The following is a 23,030-nucleotide window of genomic DNA, read 5'->3' on the forward strand; positions in this document are numbered from 1 at the left end:
TCCCGGGTGCTCAACAGCTCCAAAATCAAAGATACTCGATTCGCTTTCCTTTGCTAATCAAACTAGGCATTTTTAGGCCAAAATAGCTTGTTCTCAACACAATAAACAAACAAATTGTCATGCCCATTACGAAAATATACTTCACCAGGAATAATTAGTCTATCAACAATGACGTTGAGTAACTAACGCCATGATCTTTTCCTCCTAATATATCCCTGTGATCTATCAAAGCCATCGAAATAGCCATCATTTTATTGCCAACAAAATCAAGTCCATTACTTATCCAGGCAAGTACATTACGTACACCATTCACAATAAAATACAGTCTCAACTTTAACGCCTCCGCCTCTTTCGACCACCCCCCAACCCCACCCCGACCCGACAAAAAATTAAAAAGAAAAATTCAGGGTACCTTACTTGGACGTCGCCATTATTAAAATCTTAATGCAACCAAACAGTGTTTGAAGTATGGACCACCGGAAAGTGCGGGGGAAAAAAAACAAATTTTATAAATGACAGCAATAGAATCCAAAGAGAATAAAAGAAACATCAGCAAATGGCAGTCTTTTTTAAATCTCCCATATATTTTAATGGAAGAAAATGAATAAGGTCATGAAGTTGTCAAGTTATCATCCATTAATAATTTCATAGAGCTGCAGATAATACTGAATTTACAGAGCCAAGATCTGACTTAAGCAATAGTGTGCTCAGCCAATATCCCTACAATATCATGTTCGTTTGAAGCATGCTACCTCTAGAAGAAACTTGACCCACTTACTATATTGATAAAGCAAGAAAAAAGGTACAAAAAATGTGTTTAATCAGCACAGAAGACCATCAAACTAATGCCATCTTGATCTGCATTGTCTATCTTTTCTCCTTCTCCTCATCTATTTTGCTTCCATGTTACTTGAAATTATATCACTAAACACAAACGTTCATTTTTTTTGTTAAGAATATATACATCCATTTAGTGAACATACAACAGATGGTAATACAGAGCATAGAATTAACTTCCGCACGCCCCTGCAGATAAACCCAGAAGGAAGGCAACAATGTTTTTCTCATTCCATCTAAACTAATGTTAATATTGCTTTAATTTAATATGAAATCCCTGATTAGCAGAAGAAATATTTATCAGGGAAAATCATCTGATAATATCAAAAAATGGAAATATTCCAGGTTGCTTTTCTGGCTTCAGCAAGACATCAAATGTATTGAGCGTGACCTGGACCGATAGCTTTTTAAGCTTCTTTCCGAGTTATCCTGTTAATCATCGGGAAGATCTGTCATAAGATGCCCCTGATTTGAGGAAAAGATTGCATATTGCCATAGGTGATTTTTCAAACCTGAAGCAGTAGATGCCTAGTGCATTCGTGATCTCATGGATGACCGACGTGGCAAAATGCAGGTAGAGTCCCACTGTAGCAAATAGAAAATCTGTGAGGTATACTATAATCTGGAGAAACACAACCAAGACACTCAACTAGCCAAAGGTAAAAAAAAATGGAACTGAGCACAAATTGAGTACCCGACACAAAGCTCAGATAAATGCAAGACACCTAATGCCGAAAGCATGGCAAACATTGAATTATTTTCACCGGAAAAAAACAGAAATAACAGGAAAAGTAGAAGCATCATTTTATGAGTTTGAGATGTCGCCGATAGGGGAAACCTAATATCAAATGAACAGTCTAGCAGTTTTGCATTGATACTGACTGTATTTGATGTTCATATAACAGGAATCAGTCTTCCTGTTTACTAAAAAAGAAAGAACGTTGACAAAACAAGTTGGTGGCTGCCACAGAGCCCCTACCACAGCAAGAGGGAAGCCTAAATTGTATTTTACACTAAAACTTACATTTGACAGCAAAACATTCAAGAAGAGTAAACTAAGAAAGAGATTAAACTCTTATATAATCTGATGTGACATAGCATGAGAATAAAATATAACAATACCTAATATGTCTTTATAATAAGGAAAGCTAAAATAACTGAAACCCAAGAAAAACAGGATATGTTCTACCTGTGAATACACAATAGAGGAGAACAATTAAATGCTCATCGACTAGAGGAGTTCTGCATTAAAGAAAAGGCAAATAAACACAGTTACAAAGCAAAAAAAAAAAAAAAAAAGGAAAAAAGCATAGAGTAGAATCTAACTTTAAAAAAAAATGTGTAAAAGTAAGTTTTTTTGAAAAAAAAAATCACACACCCGTCATTGAGCTTAGCAGTGAGAGCATTTGCGATGGCTAGAGGAAGAAACAACAAAGACTGTTACAAAGAAACATGTCAGAAGACATTCAATACCATCCATTCAATCAGCACATAGAAATTTGTCAAATATTTAATTTGCAAATAATAACACTTACCCTGTGTTTGGTACGGATGATGGGTGGAAGGTGGACAGATTTTTCATCCATCTTCTCATATGTTTGGTGAAATATGGAAGGATTGGTGGAAATGATTCCCTCCTCTGTTTGGTATAGGAGGAATGAGAGGATAGATAATATTTGTATAACATTTTACTAAATTACACTTTGATAAAAATATTATTATTATCAATTTATAACACCTATATATATTAAAAAAGTAAACAATATATAAACTTATAATCTTTATAATCTACAATTATATAAAAAAATTTTATAAATATTTAATTTAATACATGATTTTATAAATTAATTATTAATAAATTAATTACATAAATAACTAATTAATTTATAATTTAGTTTAGATAATTAATTAATATTATACAAATATTTAATTAAAAATAGTAAATATAAATAGAGAAATAAAAGATAATCTAATTATTTAATTATAATTATGAAAATTATATATTAAAATTAAAATAATGACAAATAAAATTTAATAGTATACAATAAATAATATACATAAAAATATATATAAATAATATGAATGCAAAATTGAAGAAGTATTATATTTTTATCAAAAAAAATTAATAGGAGTAATTTTGTCAATACTAAAGTTCATCCATTAATTTTTTTCATCTTTTTTCATCCATCCTCCTTGTAACTTTTAGAACCAAACAGTGGATAAAAGCCATCCATCCTTCCAATCCAATCGATCCACCCTTTCATGACCTCAACCAAACACAGGGTTAAAGTCTAACAACATATGAAAAAATATAAGTAAACAAAAACTAATGGCCCAGATGCATGATCCATATAGCATAAAATTTGGATGAATATATTAAGAGATAAATAAATATCTAGATTCATTAGTTCAAAAAAAAATAGTTACCATGCACATTCCAGTTTTTAAGCCCTTGGGTTCATCACAAAGGTGAGCTAGAATCATTCTTCCCTGTCAATAAGTTCCATGTTAAGTTAGAAACTGAGACCGGATGAGAAAACTAGTTAGCAGAGCAATATTACGGAACAGTGCAAAAGAAACAAGGAAACTGATAGATGCATCTGTATGGCAAGCTGCTTGGGCACAATTAGCAGTTACGAGATCATTTCTCAATATTCACCAGAAAACTCCCATGGATAAAAGTGCAAGTTCGCATGGTTGTCATGGCTTCTGCAGCATCATACATACCATGCCAGTGGCAGTGCCTTACAGAGACACTGCACAGATATGGCATCGGCTGCACTCTAGTGATTGGCATACGCACAGATAGAGTGGACCACAATGCACCGAAAGAGTCGAAATACAACAAGCTGGTTCCTTTATCTATTCCAAGGAACTGCTTAAATCATTGTCATTATAAAGATTACTGACAAGCCAGAGTGAAATGTTTGATGTCACCCTTGAAAGGAATCCAGGATATGGTGATACATATGGAAACTTTCATAAATTATTGGAGTGAAATTATTATTCAACTTTCTAAAAAGAGGGAATTGAAGGAACCAAAATAAAAACAATTATTTCAAGGTAGCCCTCCAAGATGAGGATGCAACAACTCTAAACATGAGTGATGGAGAATATTGCTGATTAAACCAAAACTTAAAAAAAAAAAATGAACCAGAACTAATTTGTAATGATTACTGTATCTAGTGAACTCCGCGTCCAAAACTTAAGCAGTTACAATCAAATATTTGCTAACAAAGATACAAGCAAGTAGCAATCTTACCACAAGAAATCCAAATGCAAAACCCGTTCCAACTATAATCAAATGTGGGTGATCGTGCATAATATCAGAAGGGGACAAATAAGACCTGCAACATGTTCAAAAATTCTCTTAAGAACAAAAACTAGGGAAAAAAATCTAATTTAAAAAATTAAAAAAATTGTAGCAAGCACTATGTTCAAACCAGATAAGAATTCCTGCCATGAGCACGCCGAAAGGAAAAAGCTGCCAGAAAAAGAAAAAGAGCTTATTAAGGAACATGGAAAGGTAAAGGGTAATTATTACACAGAATATTACCATGGCTAATGCCAACAACATGCTTCCTTTTCTTGCTCGGACAACCATACGGACATTGCTAATGCTGCACAAGAGCATATCAGTTACTAAAACATTATAGCCATAATAGCAACTAACATGCCTCATCAGAGTATTGGAGTAGGCTGGTAAACAAAGGTGCATTGCATACCATTCTATTGATGGCTACATCCATTGTCAGCAACAAAACTCAACTTATAAGCAATTTTAAATAGTGTGACCTTCTTCTACCATAAGGTGTGAACCTGACACTAAACCTTGACGCTGTCCACCAAGCTTAGTACTGCCATTAGTGGAACTCCCTAACCGAAACAAGTTAACACTACTCAAAATTATGGGAGGACTAACTTTTGCAACAAAACCAATTAACAGTTAATTGTTACTGAAGTTTCATTTCATAGTTCACATGGAGATTATTCTCCCAAAACGTTTCACTAGAACAACATGGAAATTTCAACCTTCCACATAAACCCGTAACATGCATCACAAATGAAAACATAGCAGAAGTTAAACTTGGAAATTTGAGCGAAAGATTCAACATTAAGTAGTCACATTGATAAACTCAGGAGACGGAAAAGGAATCAACAAATTGATAAACTCAGGAGAAGTAGTCATGAAATTAACAGTTTCGAAATAAAGGAATCAAGACTTGGAAACATAAGCCCAAATGGCTTTCGACTTTCTATCCTGGTCAGGTATACAAAAATATCAGACTTATTTCACTATTCTCATTAGGAAAGGGCTGCATATGGGTCCAGAGAGAGAAAATGCATGAATATTGTTACCGCCTAAAGCTGTCACCATTTGATTGTTCTGACATAAAAATACCGTTGAATAAAGATTCTGGAAGCACTAAAAGTGGCTGTGGAAGAGATTCAGGGTTCTGAAGTAAATAATAACTTCTCTTTTTCTGAGAATAACAGTGGAGGCACGACCAATCATTTCAAAGAAATGATGTAAAAACTATCCAAGTCAAATGTTTGGTCAAAGACCTCTCAAGATTTGAGCCTCAAACCTCTAAACATCGATTTATTTAAAGAAAACTAGACAGACCTCGAGTACACCTAACTATACATGATAAATCTCCTGAAAAAGAGCATTACTAGTAATAATTTGTGAAATTCAGATAACTAAAATTTACCAGGATGAGACCAACTATGGATGCCAGATACCAGAGCCTTCGGTATTCCAAATCATGGGACCTAAAAAGAATTGCCTTTTAATTTTAAGGTTCCCTAAGAGATCAAAAAAAAGAACCAACTGGAGGCTTCTTTTCAGCCCGTAAAAGCCATCTACCACTGGATATTGTACATCATATTCCATTTCTTTCATGTTCTACGTCAAAAGCTGCAACACCAACCAAGCAGCAAGTGATGGCAGGATCCAGATGAAGTTTTACAAAGATTATGTGTCACCAAAAGCTAGAACAAGTGCTAAACTCTTAGGATAGGTTTTCATGTTTGAGATGCAACTGAAAAAGGATAGATGGTATATGGCACAATGACAGGATTATCAGAAAAATAACAGGATAATTTATTTGAAACAAATGGAGATTGAAGCAACGAAATTCAAAGACATACATATTGCTGACCTAAATAGTTAGGATAACCATTGTTGGTTGTGGCAGCATCGGAAAAAAAAAAAAAAAAAACACATAATAACAAGCAGCAAATACATAGATAAACTGAGAACTTAGTTTGCATAACAATAAAGATACTCACTTAGATCCAATAGTTGGTAGTACACCAAAAACAATCATAAGGAATAGCACCGCACCATATAATGGTATTTCTGAAACAATCAACAACAGGCCAAAAATTTTAAGTCACAAATGGATGTTCCATAAATCATGATATATGTAACTTGCATGCAAAGTCAGCAAAGAATTCAAAGAACAGTTACACCTTATAGAAAGCCATGATATCATTAAGGAAAGACAGCTGCTTATAATAAAGAAGAGCCATAATAAGAAGACAATTAATATATTACATTAAAAAATTCATTTTACTTGGCAAAAATGAAGAAGCTCAACAATGGCTTCTTGGGGTAGAAGCATCTTGTTAAAGAACTTTAATGGCCTAATCACTGCTTACATGTAAATAGCATATCAGTCAACATACATTATTTTAAAGAGTCCATATATGGATTCTATATATGCACGCCTTGCTGCTATATCTAACATGTATATTATGGCCCCAAAAGTTGTTGACACTTTGAGGAAAAAAAAAATGGTAAAAACTTCATTGAACTAAACATAAATCTGATCAAACTTTTTTATACAATTCTAACTAGATTCTAGTCTCATTTGATTACTAAATTCAAAATATCATCAGAACTTCTGCAATATCAAATTATTTGATTTGAATATATCCATCTGTGCCCAGATTCATACCTCATGACATTGCATAGGCACTAGCACCCAAGATTCTGTGCGAAAGTGCCTACAATAAAAACTTCTATGGCATGTAAATTTGCTAATATTGACATAAGCAAGGTTTCTACTACCAACCTGTACCACCTGGTACAGTGTGAACTGTGCTAACCTGGTACAATACTAGTACAGTACAAGGGCTTAGTAGAGGGCTGTAATGACACATGGAATAACTACTATGCCAAGAAAAGCATACCGTGTTTCAATATGGGAGCATACATACTGACCTAACCTGTACTAGTGAGTTACTAAGATAGGGTCTAGTACCTTGGATCTAAGATCATAATCAGTGCAGGATCTTGCACTCATAGCTCGGCCAAGCTTTCAAAATGGAATAGTTACCTAACCTCACCATCAATAATTGCTTGTTCCCCCATTAAGATACAAGGTGTCACACCAACTCCTACCTATCTCAACAAATTTGATGTGATATACCTGTGTGATGATGTTTTTCATCACAATATTTATTGACCATGCATCGTCTTCTGGTAGAGGTCCTCTCTTGCAATTGGATCACTGCTATTACAGGTTGGATGTCTAATTGTCCAAGCACTAATGACAGTATCTTCATCTTGTACCTAAACTGGGACAAACTAGTCTACTCGAACACCAATCAGTTTTTTAACAGTAAAAGGCAGTATTGTAAACCACCATAATATACAAAAATGATGAATTTACAAAGGACATCTACAACTTACCATCTTAGGATACGTTACACCTTTGTCTAATACAATCCATTGTTGATTCACTTAATCTTCTAGTCATGAATGATCACAATAGATAAAATTCCAATTCCTGAGTGGTTAAATAGATTCTCTAACAGTCACCTCTTTAAATTGTTGATGCTTCACGAAAAAAAAAAAAAAGAAAATCCTCTCCATCCAATGAATAGTACATTACTTGTCACTAAAAGCTTTTCAAAACATTTTGTGATTCGCATAAAAGTTTCAGGACTTGTCGCACAAAAATCTTTTCTGGGGGTAACTGTAGCACAAAATCCTTGCCATATAGCTTGGCATCTTTATGCCCACATCAAAAGTGATGGATTATTTTGTGAATTAATTTGATGCACTCTTCATTGCACTTTTTATCTAATACCATAAAATGCAGCTATAATAGATAAAAAGATGTGAGCAGAGCAGATGTCTAACTGAATTATAAGTTAGAAAATTGAGAGGATTCAATTAAAAGCAACACTTCCATTTGGTAAGGTATCATCTTCCCACACACAGGCCATAACAATGAATCCTAGAAAACCTCCACTAAAACCATCATATAAGAAAAAATTGCTAAACCATAAACCAAATGTACAATAAAACAAAATAGACAAGGAACTTCACGTAGACATTTCCTAGATAGTTCCAGCCCTAAAAACTTGGCCAGAAAATGTTTAATGTTCATGCAGGCATAGAAATCTTGTACATACTGTGCAATCAGGGATACTCATTGGACAAACTGGGCCCATAATGCACCATATCAGGGCATACCAATCCCTTCTGTCCAGGACAGTCTTCTTTTATATATTTCATTTGTACTGACGCATACCTCCCCCGTATTTAGGATCATACTCTACCAACTAGCCATTGCTATGGTAGCCATCCTCGAGATCTAAATTCTTGTGCTCGTAGCAATTTCAAAGATAAGCATCAGTGGCACCCTCAATAATGTATTATCAGGTTGAACTGGAAGCTAAAATATCATATTAAGGCCAAAAGTAGTCTTCAATATGATCCATCATTATATTTTTTATGGTTAAATTCGTAAAAGTACCAAGGTCTCTCATATAAATCCTGATAAGAACTTCAATCTTAGACCTCCTAACCAACTCACAGATAAAATTCCAAAACACTTTAATCCAGCTGTGTCAACCACATGCACGATTTTGTAAGCATTGTAATTTCATCTTCATTTATCAAGTTTTCTTGTTTTAAGTGTTTATATCGTGCATTATTCCGTCGATCTTTCATATTCAACATGACCACAAGATTCTCACTAGACAACACTACCCAACATTAATGCCTCCCAATGAGGATGATGTTACCTCTGGAGGTAGAGCTTCTACCATTTATCATTTCATTACAAAAGTCTTTAAGAAAAAAAAAACTAGACAAAATTGTCAATTACATACCACAAAAAAAAAAAAGCCTTATAAATTATAATCGTGAGAACAAAGTCGTAGGCAACAAGCATATATTGCATTATGTAAGCATTATTACTAACTTCTCTTGTTTAAATATTGTTTATCCTATGCATTATTTAATCAATGTCCATTCCGGTTATGGCTCATTTCCAGTTTAGAAAGTCATTACTTTTTCTCATGATCTGATAATATTATTGAATACCTTGCAGTATTCTCTTTTTCCCTCCTTTGTTGTGGGGGGTGGGGGTACAATTACCCAGCATTCATGTCTTCGCACATGATTAGAATAGCACTGCTCAGAAGAAACGCATCATTCTTATGACATCTTTCCTTCTCCTTATTTCTGCATATAATACAAATATACTGACAAATAGGAAAGCAGACAGATTGACTGTTGCGGTAAAGTACCATATACAGTTAACAGTTATGAGAATATCATGGAGAAGTACTATAGTAGATGGTAGACAGCACAAACATATTTATAAAAGGAAACTTGAAGCATACAGACGGAGATGGCTGGCAATCAAAAGTTTAAAAGAGACTCGTGCAGCTAAGAAATAATGATGCCCCTCTCACTCCCTTGGATCTAAACATCACACATGACACACAAAGCAATATGACACATTTTACGTTCTCTGAGTACCAAAATATGATTCGAAGTCTATCAAAATTATGTTAGTATATCATACCAGGAACTAATGGCACCCAACTAAAAATGGGGATGGACTTCCTAAAATCTTGTGCCCACCATTCAGCCCCTGAAAGAAGAAAATGAAATCAGAAAAGCTATAATACATGATAAAGACTAAATATTTGCAATAACCATTAAAGAATTGACAAATATCTCAAACTGGAATATAGAGGAATAACATGTCAGTAATTTGCCCAATATTCTAAAGAAAAACTTGGTCACATACCCAAAAAAAATGTCAGGAAATGGCACACGTAAATCAGCATGAGGCCTTCTGTGGGTCCATTTATTATAGGAAGAATAAGCGTATTTGTAAAGAAGCTGGATCAATAACAACAAGAAGTCAATAAATATGCAAATATAACTACTAACAAAGAAAACAGCATAAAATAAAATCAGACAAAATTTAGATAATTTCAATAAGGACAGCAATGACACATAAATACAAGCTACAGAAAATCACAAAGCAGGTGTAACTTGTGGCATTCAAAGAGTTCCATGAATTTAACATCAAACTATGACCAAAAAAACATAAAATGAAGACTCATAGCACCATCGATATTGTCATTGTAAATTTTCCATTCGTGGTTGCTTGAGGCATAGTAGCAAGCCTCCATGGTATTTCAGTTTTGACCCACATGCAGATTTAGAAATGAAGATCATGATCAGAGGCACAGAATTATAAATTATCAATCTATATGTCCCAACATACCTTTTAGCACCCTAGCTTCATCTCCACCACATTTGCCTCTCGTGGCACTAAAAATAAACCTCCAAAACATTGTGAAATATTTAAGAAAAGAATAAAAGAAAGGCTATGGTAGATAAGAGGTAATTTTTACCCATTTTCCTTCCCTTTCTTTGTTTATTGATGTAACTCATCAAGGACCTATTTACCCAACACAAGTCCATTTCCTAGTTTTAAAAAGCTAGAGAATATCTAATGGGTGGAACTCTTGCTATGGTCAAGGTTCATCAATCTTTGGAAATGAGTAGCCTTAAGCCATTTTACACTGATTAAGATGATCCAACAAAGTACATGCCTCTCCACCACTCAAATTCTTTTGCTCAGGAGGCATATAAAGTAGAAATAACCATGATTAATAGCTTATAAGATTATAGGGTGAAAAGCAATGGGTCGAGCTGACCAATCTTTGGCATGAAGAAATTCAATTGGAGCTTATCAGCAACACATGTTGTAGTGGACAGCTCCATGATCAACTAGGGGACTATATCAAGGTTGTTTTGTCTAACTTTATTTGCATGGCCAAGACCAATTATCCTGTGTTAAATAACTTGTCCAGAATAAGATATTCTTGCATTTCATAATGTCTGCAAATCAAGATTATAAAAGTAAACAATTTTCTTATAGTTACAGTTTGCCCCAGTTTGAGATTATTCTGCAACACTTTCATAACCCAGAGGTTCCAATGAGGTGGATGCCTGCTTGTACATCAAAAGGGGAAGGATTAAGAACAAGTGGATGTCGGCATTCTTCTTGGGAGGCCATTCACCTAGTGCTCAGTAAATCCAATGAGTTTTGACTTCCTCAAGATGAGAAATGGCATGTTACCAGTTCACGTTCAATATCCTCTTCTACCTTCTTTCATTGATCAAGAGGCAAGTCAATTATGCTAGTTCACCTTAAGAATCCTATACTACCCTTCTTTTGCTGATCGTGAGATAGACCATTTGTACCATTATCAACCTTCTGAATGAAACACTACTCAATTAAAATTTACATTAGCAAATTGAAAAGCAAAATTTCAAATTTGTATGACCACAAGCTGAAGATGAGCATAAGAAAAAGCTTCTTAAAATCAAAATTGGCAGATCAAACTTATGTAGACATGGAGGCTACATTAACAATAGTGAAACGTTTCAAAATTGATGATGAAAACATCTCAATGTCCACTTGATCCAAGTGTTATATGGACCCTCAAATTCTGACATGCCACATTATGTTTCCATGTCAACTTTGTGCAGATCCAGCAAATGGGTATAGTCTAGTACTGCATCTAGCATATATTCTATTAAGTTCTATCGTGTAATGTATAGCAGCTGGTCTGATTGATTATACATTATGCAAGCATATTGATATAACAAACAAGTAGAGGCATTCTATTACATAAAAATTGACATGTTAGATTCTTCAAGATACTCTGAAACTCAACAACTGTGTCATTTGCAGTCAATATTGCCTGAAGTACATCGAAATTTGAACTTACACCCTTTTTCAGTCTTTCGAGACAAGGCAATAAATTAGGACTCAATACCAATATTTCAGATAGTGTCTCAGGATTATGAAGAATTATGCCATTAGTTTTGAGAACTAACTCACAATAATCAAACAAATATATGGAAGTGTATCAGCTGCAGACAAACCTAGACAAAATTCAACTATCTGAAAAATGCTAGAAATAGCTTTTGAGATCAAAGGAGAAAAAAAAATAGAACACCTCACTTTCCAATAAGGGTGCAACGAGTCCAGCCGCTGGCGAGCTACTCGAGCTCAATTCGAGCCCAAGCTCGACTCGACTCGGTTATTATCGAGCTTGAATAGCTCGAATAATTTTTCGAGTCAAGCTCAAATAGCAAGATACTCGGCTCGAATGCTCACGAGCCTACTCAAATTTTTATATATATTTAATAATATTATTTTTACTTATAATATATATATATATATATATTATTAATAGACTAAGGCTCGATTTCGAGCTCGAACTCAAGCTTGATTATATCTTAGTTGATATTCAAGTCGAGTCGAGTCAATCTCGAGTTTTGCCTATTTTTCATGAAGCGGAGCTCGAGTTGCGGATATTAAAGCTCGATCGATCGATCTCAAGCCAAGTTTCGAATCCGAGTATTTTGAGTCAAGTCGAGTTGAGCTTCCAGCTACTCAACTCGACTTGGCTTGATTGCACCCCTACTTTTCAACAGCATTGAGGCTGACTTTGTAAGTCATCTTGCTACAATTTCAGTCATATACTGAAATAATGACACTCTAGATAAATGACTATGTACAGAAAAGCTGCTTCCCCAAGAAACCATAGATAAAGCTTCATTTACAGTCAGATCCACACAGTAAAAGTTGCACCACAAAAACAAATATGAGAACCTTAAGAGAACTCACTGTTCCCATGTTGCCAGATAAAACGGAATAGCTGCAATTACCCAGAACCAGAAAGTTGTTCTTCCACACATAGCTGTGCTTCCAAAAGCCAAGGACTCAAACTGATTACAGAATGAGAATAAGCTTGTTAAAGAAATTGAAACATAATGAATGCAAAACAACATCAAAGGACGAGAATGTTGGACATACAGCACATGCAAGTGCATCACATCCTGCAATAGCACAGATTTATAAAGATCAATAAATAAATGTCTATAAGACAGATATAACAATTACAAAGGACTTCAGGGCAAGACAAGTTACCATGATCAAAAAGTTCCCCTAAAGGACTCGATGAATTGGTACGCCTTGCTTGTTTACCATCAACAGCATCAAAGGTCTGGTGCATACATGATTGAAGCTTGTAGTATTAGTAAACATGAATTAATTCCTATCATGAGAAAAAAAGTTGAATAATTGTATTCATTTTTGTTTATTAGATAATCATATGATGTTTGTTTATATTAAGTGTACAAATTTCTTTAAAAGGGATATCGCAATTTTTTGATGGATTTTTTGCCTTATCCCCCATGCAGGGGGCAACAATATGATGAAGATAAACATCCTTTTCAAAGATAGTAAATAAACTTGAACAAACCTGATATAAGAAAAGAAGAATTCCATGAGCAAGGTGGACCCATCTTGGGGGGGCTGTGTCTAGATGAGGTGAATAAATCTGAAAAGCCAACACAAACATATGTACATGCAAACAGAAGGGGAAAATGATTGCTGATATGCACGCAAAACTCCAATTGCTTGCAATTGAAACACAGGGAAATTCACCAATGTGACAACGATGCATCTTTAATCAGTGTATTGGCAAGCTTTAAAAAGCATAATCAGTGTGTACAAGCAGAATAAGTCTAAGGTGATACAAAATAACAATATGCCATCAATGATGAATCAACTCTAAAGAAAAATAATTTGAAGCCCCATAATAAATAAACCTCGACTTGCTATTTAAGCCAATTAACCAATACACATGCAGAAGCAAAACTAATCTGCAACATAAATCACAAAAATAACTCTTGCAAGTGCTCAGTTAGAGTCTCTAATTTTCAAATTACATAAGATATACTGCCTCCAGTATCATACATTTGGAAACAGTAATGTTATTCTGTAAATTTCCCATGTTTCTAGTAATAAAGCTCACCACTCAGAATGTTGTGCAATATAGCAATATAATGTAATATTACACTACATATAATTGGAATGGCAACAGTAACATAATACTTATATAATATGCTTGAACGGTATAGCCCTTGGATATTAAGAGGAGAATTGCAATAAAAATCATCAGAAGGTCAAGCGATAAGGATCAAGAAAAGAAGATGAATATGCTAGAGATTTAACATGTTGAGTTGAAGTTGCAACAAAAAAAGTGAAAAGTAGAGTAAGGAGTTACATCTTGGAGAAGTTCCGCAGCAGAGATCTGATGAGGCTTCATTAAAGATAAAATGATGGACTGAGATGAAGCGGGCATGTGCAAAAAGATCTAAAGAGACCTTGATAAGGAGAGGTGCTTGAATCTAGTATAAAGGTCTAAAATAGATGAGGAAAAGAAGACTTAAGCTAACAGAGAGGAAGTTATGATAAAGGATCTAGAAAAGTTCTATTAAATAAGAACTTAAGAATGACTTGGAAATCGCAACTCCTAAGGACCAACAAGTATGAACATAATTAAGTTATCTTAATAGTGTTTTCTCGTGTTCTAGGTTTGTAAATACAGTGTTTTATGTGCTTCTATGATTTTTTTATCAAAAGAAACCAAGAAAATTCAAGGTTCTATAATAACCAATCATTTATATTTTTCTTCAAGTGGTGCTTATTTATCAAAACAAATGTACCCAAAAATAGTCTGCAACAGAAAATAAAATGATTTAAGCTTATGTTCACATATTCTTAAACATGTCATACCGCCCCGTACCGCCCCATACCACCCGCATCATACCGTACCGATCTTGTACCGGTACGCCATACTGAAGCGTACCAACATTATCGTACCGTACCGAACCGCGTACTGACATTAAACAGAATTTTACCAATACGGGGTCCGGTACCGATACGACGAACCTTGCATTGATCAACATATTCCACTCTAGATGTGTGACAATGGCTGCATTATCCCAGCATGGTACACTAATTGGTTACCATTGGCCAAAAATGTATAGCATGCCTTTGCACCCAATACTAGATCATACCATCTATTTCATTGGAATCACAAACATAACCAACATAATGACAAGGGCACCATTTTCTTTTTCCACCATTGTCCTCATAAAAATCTCCATTAATGGCTTCCAAGGTGCATTACTAAAATTTCGATGATACAATGAAACATTAAGATATCTGCCATTACAAGTTGATCAGGTCTCTCCACCAGAAAATTCTAATTTTTTAGATTGTAAAAACAAAAGAGCCTCAAGGAAATCCTAGATATTTAAAGAAAAGATTCCACCATGCAACTCATAAAATCATTTAGCACAACCTTACCGGGATCACTTCCACTGAAGTTGACCTAAGACCTGTAAGTTTGTGATAAGAACTCACCAATAATTACTAATCTCTACTTCATGAAAAACCTAGGTGTTATATGATGAAAATAAGAAACAGGGCTAACCTCAAAAAGATTAGATTAGCAGTCATGACATGCCATATAATTTACAAAAGGAAAATGAAAAAGAAGATCCTCTAATCCCAGAGCCTTAAAGTGCTTGAGAGAGAAAGCCCTTGGAAAATCAGAGGCACAAACAGAAAAAGAAAGATATAAGAGTAAAAGAAACCAGAGATAAAATCCAGTTCAGCTGAAACATCAAGTTTCTCTAGACTAGATTTGTATGTCAAAATCTTGAGTCGTGTGACAACTCATAAAGTTCCCAAATTTGTCAGAGCCAAATCATCACTTATTAGAAACAAACCTCAAAATTCAGACTGTCATGAAAAACTGAATCACAGGCTCATACACACTAAAATGGTCAATAAAATCAATTAATGGTCTCTTTGGGTACATGAAAATCTGTAACAGATGGATCGGTTAATTTTATCGGATCCCTTGAGATTAACAAGATCAAGAATGCCAGGCTCTCTTTAATGCTACAAGTTGAGCTAGAAACTTAAAAATCTTTGATCCAACTCCTTCATATTGCCCATAACTGTACCGAGAATTTCAAATGTAGGCTTTCGCACATCAAGCTAGAATCACTCATAGCATTATGTAGCCTCAACAAAATCAAGAATATGATAATTTTAATACCCAAAATCCATAAAAAAACCCTGGCACTATGGAAAGTTTGTCAAGAAATGGCACCAGTAATGTGAACATTACATATGACATATTTCAAATTTTAAAACATAGTGTGAGGTAAAACGATCAAGTTAGAAACGAAAAACAGATGCATGAAGAATAAATTACGTCAATGGACCTGCAATAGTTAGCGGAAATACTTACATAGCCAAGAAGTGCCGATAACACTAAAAACATGAAACCTGTAAGTGTGATCTGGAAAGCACATTAACAGTGTTACCGCTCCTATAGTAAAATGATGATATGGAAAAATTTGTAATAAAGGAAGCAATGGAAAAAGGTTCTTACCATGTTCGGACTGGAGCATCCCTCCCCAAAAATAAAAAAAGAAAAAATAAAGTAGACTGATGTCAGAGATATCAAATGAAGAAAACTTATAACAATCTATGATTAGAACTTGTAAAATTCATACACAGTTAGTATCATCCTATCTTGAGTGAAGGGATGGCAATGATAACAACATCAGGACTATTGTATACCCAATTAAAAAAAAAAAAATCATCCCAGAATGACTGACATAAATCAGTGTGATATGACCAGAATCATAAAATTCGACTGACATTTATATAAATTTAGTAATTTCACATCAAATTCTTCAGAAGAAAGCTTCTTTGCTGATGCATATCCAAAGATCAAGTCAAAGCAAAAAAGCATAATTGTCTACAGTGTCTATATTACAAACACACATGCTCATCATCTTGCTATTTGTATGATTTCATTTTCATGAGTCTGTACACGGACTTTATTATATGATTATGTACATGAAGAGTCTAGTTGCAGTTGCATGGCCCTTGTAGAAGTTTGTGTTCAGCCTGAATTCTTGATTGGTACAACATCTGCTCCAACACTGGCTGCCCAAAATGCCAAGGTATAGAGAATAAAACTCTCTCTCTCCCGGTTTAACCTCAAACTTTGGAAAATGCATTCTTTGGATTACTTAATTTAGTCCAATCTCCATCATTAGATTGAACTTTCAATGCCTTATCCACAATCATCAGATATGATTGATGAGCCAATAAAGAGGGGGAATAAAAAAGGCAACTCCCACTTCACACTACATAGTGAACTGTAGTTTCTTCAGTTCAAAATATTACTAAAGATTATGCGTGAAAGATTTTCCTTTAAAAGAAAACAAAAGGAGCAATAGTAATTGATCCTTCCATATATATTCAGCCAAACACTGACCTCATGATATAATACAATCTTTCTAATGGACTTTCTCAAGAATGAAATGTTTTCCTAAATGCAAAAGAGCACACTTCATTGTTTTAATAATAGGCAGAAATATAGCAGGAATCAGCATTAAAGAAAAACATATGGAAAAAAACTCCATTCATAAATGCAAATCTTTATACAGAGAAGACAGGTGAAACTATTAAATCTCTTGATAGAAACGCTAAAATTTACTTTGCTAAACTTTCTATTTCTCTAATCAGTATATATTCAACCAAATATCAATATTTAAGAATAAATTCCTTCGATAAGCAGAGAAGAAGTTCAAATGCTTTTTCCAGGTCAAATTTAGGAAAAAAAAAGGTCAATTATTCTCAGAAATTTTGAATAATCTGCACAAATGAAAACCTAAGACCACAAAGTTCATCAAAATCTCTTTACAAAGACGAAGAAAAACTCAAAAGTAAAATCTGATGAATCTTAAGATGACTCTGTGTAGGACGCTCGTGCTCTAAGACTGCCGAATTCTGAGCAAAAAAAAGAACCCTTCTTGTCTGTGCACTCCATTTATATTTATTATTTTAAGCAACCAGCTACATGCAAATTCCAAATTCACAGTCTATTATGATGCGTCATCATATTGTAAAGGCTAATGCTGTAGCAAAGTGCTCTGAACAAGTTATCAAGCATAGAAAAAATCATAAGCATGATGGATAAATTTTCAGAAGAGAAGAACAAGTGTTCTGGTAAACGGATATGACTTAAACATCTATTTTTCAATTAGCAAGGATCAACAGAAAACTCACGGCATCCAAAGAGGAAAGAGAGTCACGCATCGACTCCAAAAGGGCTGCAAGATATATTTCGCAAGCAGTGAGTTGTCCACGCCACTGTATTTGTACTTGTTCAGCGTCGCAACACCATGGTGCCCTATGTATCCCATCTGCAACCCAACGAAACTCGAATTTCTAGTGTGCAATAAACATTTTATATAACAAGACGGTAGGATAGAATTGAAACTCCCAAACAAAGGGAAAAGAAAAAAACAAAAAAAAAAAAAAAACAACGAGGCAGCGATCTCGTTCACCAAGAACAGGAAAAAGCCATTTCCACCAATTTCATTACTTTAAGAAATAAAACCAGTAACAAATCAAAGCTAATGATCAAAAAACTTCGATAACATAACAAAAATCCAAGAAACTCCTGAAACCACTCATGGCATGCACGGAACGGTGAAAAAGTAGGATGATAGATTAAACGTAAAGAGATCGAAGACCACATCGACAGGGGGAAGCGAGGGATCAAGGTCACGAACGGTGGAGTTTGGGGACCGCGCGATCGAGAAAAAGGCCGACAGGAGAGGAAAAGAGACCGGCGATTCAAGGGGCGCTCTCGTCCTCTCTTCTGGCGCCCTAAAAACGAGGGCGAAGAGTGATGGGACGCGAGCGAGGGAGCGAGTAGGAAATAAAAGAACTTGAAAAGGCATGGCCCCCACAGAAACGGACAAATAATGGACTTTGTTTGATATTTTATATATGTTTGTATCTATTTTTACCTTTGTTTGTGAAACAAATAAAGCGTGGTGAAATCAGCGGGGGGGCTTTGCTTGTGCTGCAGCCACCTGGACTTTTTGAGGCCCACGCTTCTCAGAAATCAAGAGCCGTCCCTATATTTTATTATCAAATGATCTGGCAAGCATCAGTCAAAACCCCTCCATGCAATCTTAATTGAGTAAAAAAGTGCCACTGCCACGTAGCAATTTTATATTAAAAAAACTTATATAGGTGACACGTAACTTTCCTTATTAATGCATTCATTCGCAGTTTGATAAATTGCATGGTTGTGGACTTGCAACTTTTTTGCCAGATGGAACACTTGGTTTAAATGGAAAATTAATTTCATAAAATTCTATTAGACAATCAAGTTCATTATCTAAAATAAGAGAGACTTCATTCGACCTCCATAAACAAAAATGAATATTAATTTATACAGATGCATATACACATCAAGCTTAATTAAGCTTGCTTGAGCTACTAATTGGCCGGGTTCGATTAAAATATAACTCCAAGCATGATACTTAATATCAAAATTGGGTGATTAAAATCTTAGAAAATTCACTCACATGACTCCTCTTTTCATCGATGCATGATACATATTAAAGCTATGCTTTTATGTTTAAAGTTACATCTTTTAATATTTTGACTAAAGCTATCAAGTTGGATCTTGCTGGCCACGCTTTACCATCTAAAAAAGCGTTAGCGTGAGACCTACAAGAAGAATATATGCAGATGCCTGAGAATCCTTCCACCTTGTACATCTTTTGAAAGCCTCGACAACCACTTTCTTCGTTCTTTTTGGGCACTAAATTCCATCTTCTCCTACTTCTTATAAAAAAATAAAAAAAACTGGACCATGAAACTTACACAAGCTTCATATTGTTCATTCTAGGGCTGCAACAACCCCAGGCTACGCAAACCCCCCCACCAAAAAAAAAAAAAAAAAGGGGAGGAAGAAGAAGAGGAGGGAAAACAACAATGCTTGCATGACATCAGAATAAGAATATTGGGAAAAAGGTTTTACACCGACCGGAGATCAAATTAGAATTTTATATAATCTAAACTTCATTAGTAAGGGTATTTCGTTTGCTATTTGTGAAACATACAGAAAACAAGCGCAGAGATAGAGTAGAGAGGAGAAGAAAGAAAGTGTTACATCAAGCACAAATATAGGACACACAGATTCGTACAATCACATATAATAGAGGAGAGAAGAAAAACAAACACAAGATTTACATGATTTGATTGAAAAGCTTACGTCCACGGACAAGACACAAGAGAAAAATTTTGTTATGATGAAAAGAGAGATACAATCACTCAGAACTCTCCACACTCTAGCCGCAATTAGATTTTCCAAACTTCTCTCATAAAACTATCGAGATTGACAGAAAGTACAATATTTATATTGATCCGTATCGCGGGGGGCGTTGCCCCCCGCACCCTCAAAGTCCATGCCCTCCGCTACTACCACAGACTTCTCAAAAAATTTTATTCAAGTCGCAACGCGGACTTTTCGAATCAGATCATAATTCGAGCCTATAAAAAGTATCTAAAATTTAAGCCACATTAATAGAAAGAAAGAACAAAAGAAGTGAAATAAAGTACCTATCTTTTTTACCACAATCATCATGTTCAAAACTTTACATTTTGTTTTTTTTTTTTTTTTTCCCCACCCAAGTATGATTTTCTTTGTCGTTCAAGTTTGTCCCGAAATCCATAGTCCATAGATGACAATATATATATATATATATATATATATATATATATATTTTCCCTCACATTTGGCAAGTGGCTCAACAATCAAATGACATGCTGCTGCAGATACGATTCACAACTGTATTTTTCTGCAAAGCTCAAAAGGGATACAAAAAAATTTCAAATGGCCAATAATATATATATCCAGCATCTGATCATCCCCTGTTATCTATTCTATGACATAGAATCTACTGCTCCATTCATATTTTAGAGAGTCAAATTTGATTATCCTTTTTAATCATAAGCGAATGCTTTCCTGTAATTCTTGTACAACTTCAAGTATTGGGTTTACTCCAAGTTAATATCCACCTATAAGAAAGCTCAAGCAACAAAATGTACTTGACTCTGTTTTGGCCCAGGCATTACAGTGGTTGATGAGGCATACATTAAAAGAGGCTATAACGAGATTATAGCCAATAATACATTACCCCATCGCACTGCATTGATCCACTTCAATGAAACTCGGTTGAAATGGTAAGAACATTTTCCCAAAAAAAGTGAGAGCTAGCTTCATATGACAATAAAGGGGACAGAAGAACTGTTCCACAAACGAACACTGCACATCGTTTGGAATATCTTCGGGGATAGCAGCCAAGGTACACAGATATAATGTTTTGATTTAATAGGAAACAAGCAACAACCAGCAAAAGTTATAATAAGATTGGTCGTAGCAACAAGCTCATATATGAATCATAAACGAGAACCATCAGAGAAGTGGATCGAGGTTTTTACAAATCAGACTACAAGGAGGATTCTGCAACCTCAGTGAACTGCACACCATGAACAAGCCCATGTAACACTCACAGACCACCTTTTGAGTCTGTAAACTAGAAGCCGGTGGAAAAGCAAGATGGAAAAATGCATCACGGATATGACGTCGGAACCCCAGAGGATAAACTCTGATAACTACTGCAGGTAAAAGAGACCTCAAACTGCAACATATACACTATTGGTTGTTGCAGGTATAGAATATTATAACATAAAAATATAACCCCATACTTTATAATATACAAATACACAACCGCATCCATGCGAATTGAATGACATACAAGAACAACAAGAATACACAAACATATAAAGGTTCTTGCAAGTTTTCAAAAAATCAACTCGGACTCAGGGATACCAAGATGTTTGAAACAAGAAAGGCCCAGGCAGCACTACATTTTTCAGAAAAAATGGGATAGTTGGAGAGGGTTGGCATTGGATTCATGCAGCTGGACATTACAAAACAAATTATAAAAACTGCAAGGATAAGCATAGCAGCTTCCTTGACGATCCCATCCAAGGACCGACCAGAATATTTTTGGTAACATGCGAAGTTTTCTGGAGATTGTTTTTGTCACTGGTTGGAAATCAGATCTCTGGAGACAGTTTGCTCCCTTTATCCCCGCTTGGCGTTTATGAGAAGCATTACCTGAAAAACAGGGTCTGACCCAAGCCCATGACATCCCCTTGCTGCTGTGTGGTTTCATTCCCCTGCTTTGCCATTGTTTTAGAGTAGCTATCTGTTCCGCACTTGGATTCTTCTTCATGTACTCTCCATCTTTTCTATTCTTCTTGTCCCATTTAGACCTTGTAAATTTACCATTGTAATTACTCCTTGCTCTTTAATAAATTCAGGGTGGCACTTCGCCTCCCTTTATGTCGCAAAAAAAAAAAAAAAAAAAAAAAGAAAAAGAAAGAAAAAAGGAAAAAAAAAAGGACACACACACATAAGAAGTTTTCACGATTATTTCAAGCTCGGTATTAAGACTAGCACAAGATGCGTGTTTGGTTAAAGAATGCGGGAGATCCGAAGGTGGCAGTTAAGGTCTTCCAAACAGCTAAGGAGCAATTCACGCAAGTGTTGGTGCAATTTGAGAACTTACCATATCAATTTTGTCGGGCTCTTTTGGATTCTGCTTCGATAAAATGGTGAAAGCACTATGAGTACATGTAGCGTGGATCACTTAACTAATACTTACTCGATCAGATCCACAGGATTGAGCACGGAAAGTCGCATGACACTGCATATCTTCAGACTTTGTGGAAGTTATTTTGGTATGTGAACATGGGGCTACAGAAATCAACAACTGAGACTTTGGAACTACGAACCAGTGAGCATTGTCATTAAGATAGAACATGGGGGTACAATATGCAGTTACCCGTGGCCATGAATCAACCCTAGTATCCCAGCCAATAAACAAGAGCAAGAGAGAATTTAGGTGGTTCTAGATTGCTCACGTGGGAACAAGAATTAATCAACATATATGAAAAAAAAAAAAAGGTAACTTGCAAAAAGAAAAAAAAGAAGCGGTCCCGGGCGATCGTGATCGCATGAGAACGACCCTATCGCACACACGGGGTCTTGAAAGCGGAATTCTTGCCATTAATTACGCTCTGGAGTTAAGGTCTCGA

General features: G+C 35.2%; 1 protein-coding gene across 2 annotated transcripts; it reads right to left on the reverse strand.

The window, feature by feature from the left end:
• Nucleotides 1-1,045: 1,045 nt before the first annotated feature.
• On the reverse strand, nt 1,046-18,757 carry LOC105059682 (choline/ethanolaminephosphotransferase 1). Of its 2 annotated transcripts, XM_010943084.3 has the most exons (19): nt 18,638-18,757; nt 18,129-18,265; nt 16,438-16,447; nt 16,294-16,344; nt 13,444-13,521; nt 13,110-13,185; nt 12,996-13,018; nt 12,807-12,907; nt 9,900-9,994; nt 9,672-9,740; nt 6,133-6,202; nt 4,394-4,457; nt 4,281-4,321; nt 4,100-4,184; nt 3,265-3,327; nt 2,216-2,274; nt 2,027-2,079; nt 1,350-1,422; nt 1,046-1,266 (listed from the first exon to the last, which is right to left on the reverse strand). In XM_010943084.3, exons 2-19 carry the CDS (start codon nt 18,263-18,265, stop codon nt 1,245-1,247), a joined length of 1,170 nt encoding a protein of 389 aa, XP_010941386.1. In that variant the 5' UTR covers nt 18,638-18,757; the 3' UTR covers nt 1,046-1,244. The 2 variants fall into 2 exon arrangements, with proteins under 2 accessions (XP_010941386.1, XP_073106050.1); XM_073249949.1 differs by lacking the exons at nt 18,129-18,265; nt 18,638-18,757 and having other exon boundaries at nt 16,438-16,458.
• Between the last annotated feature and the right edge of the window lie 4,273 nt (nt 18,758-23,030).

This window comes from Elaeis guineensis, chromosome 16, assembly GCF_000442705.2.
Source record: "Elaeis guineensis isolate ETL-2024a chromosome 16, EG11, whole genome shotgun sequence".
Lineage (NCBI taxonomy): Eukaryota > Viridiplantae > Streptophyta > Magnoliopsida > Arecales > Arecaceae > Elaeis > Elaeis guineensis.

What these genes read in the sequence shown, in the direction of transcription:
- LOC105059682 (XM_010943084.3), bottom strand. Translation starts at nt 18,265, where the DNA reads ATGGGATACATAGGGCACCATGGTGTTGCGACGCTGAACAAGTACAAA. An exon ending in GTGATGCACTTGCATGTGCT is followed by an intron (nt 12,908 to 12,995) that starts GTATGTCCAACA and finishes TTCTGTAATCAG; the next exon opens with TTTGAGTCCTTGGCTTTTGG. An exon ending in TTTCCTGACATTTTTTTTGG is followed by an intron (nt 9,741 to 9,899) that starts GTATGTGACCAA and finishes TTCTTCTTTCAG; the next exon opens with GGGCTGAATGGTGGGCACAA.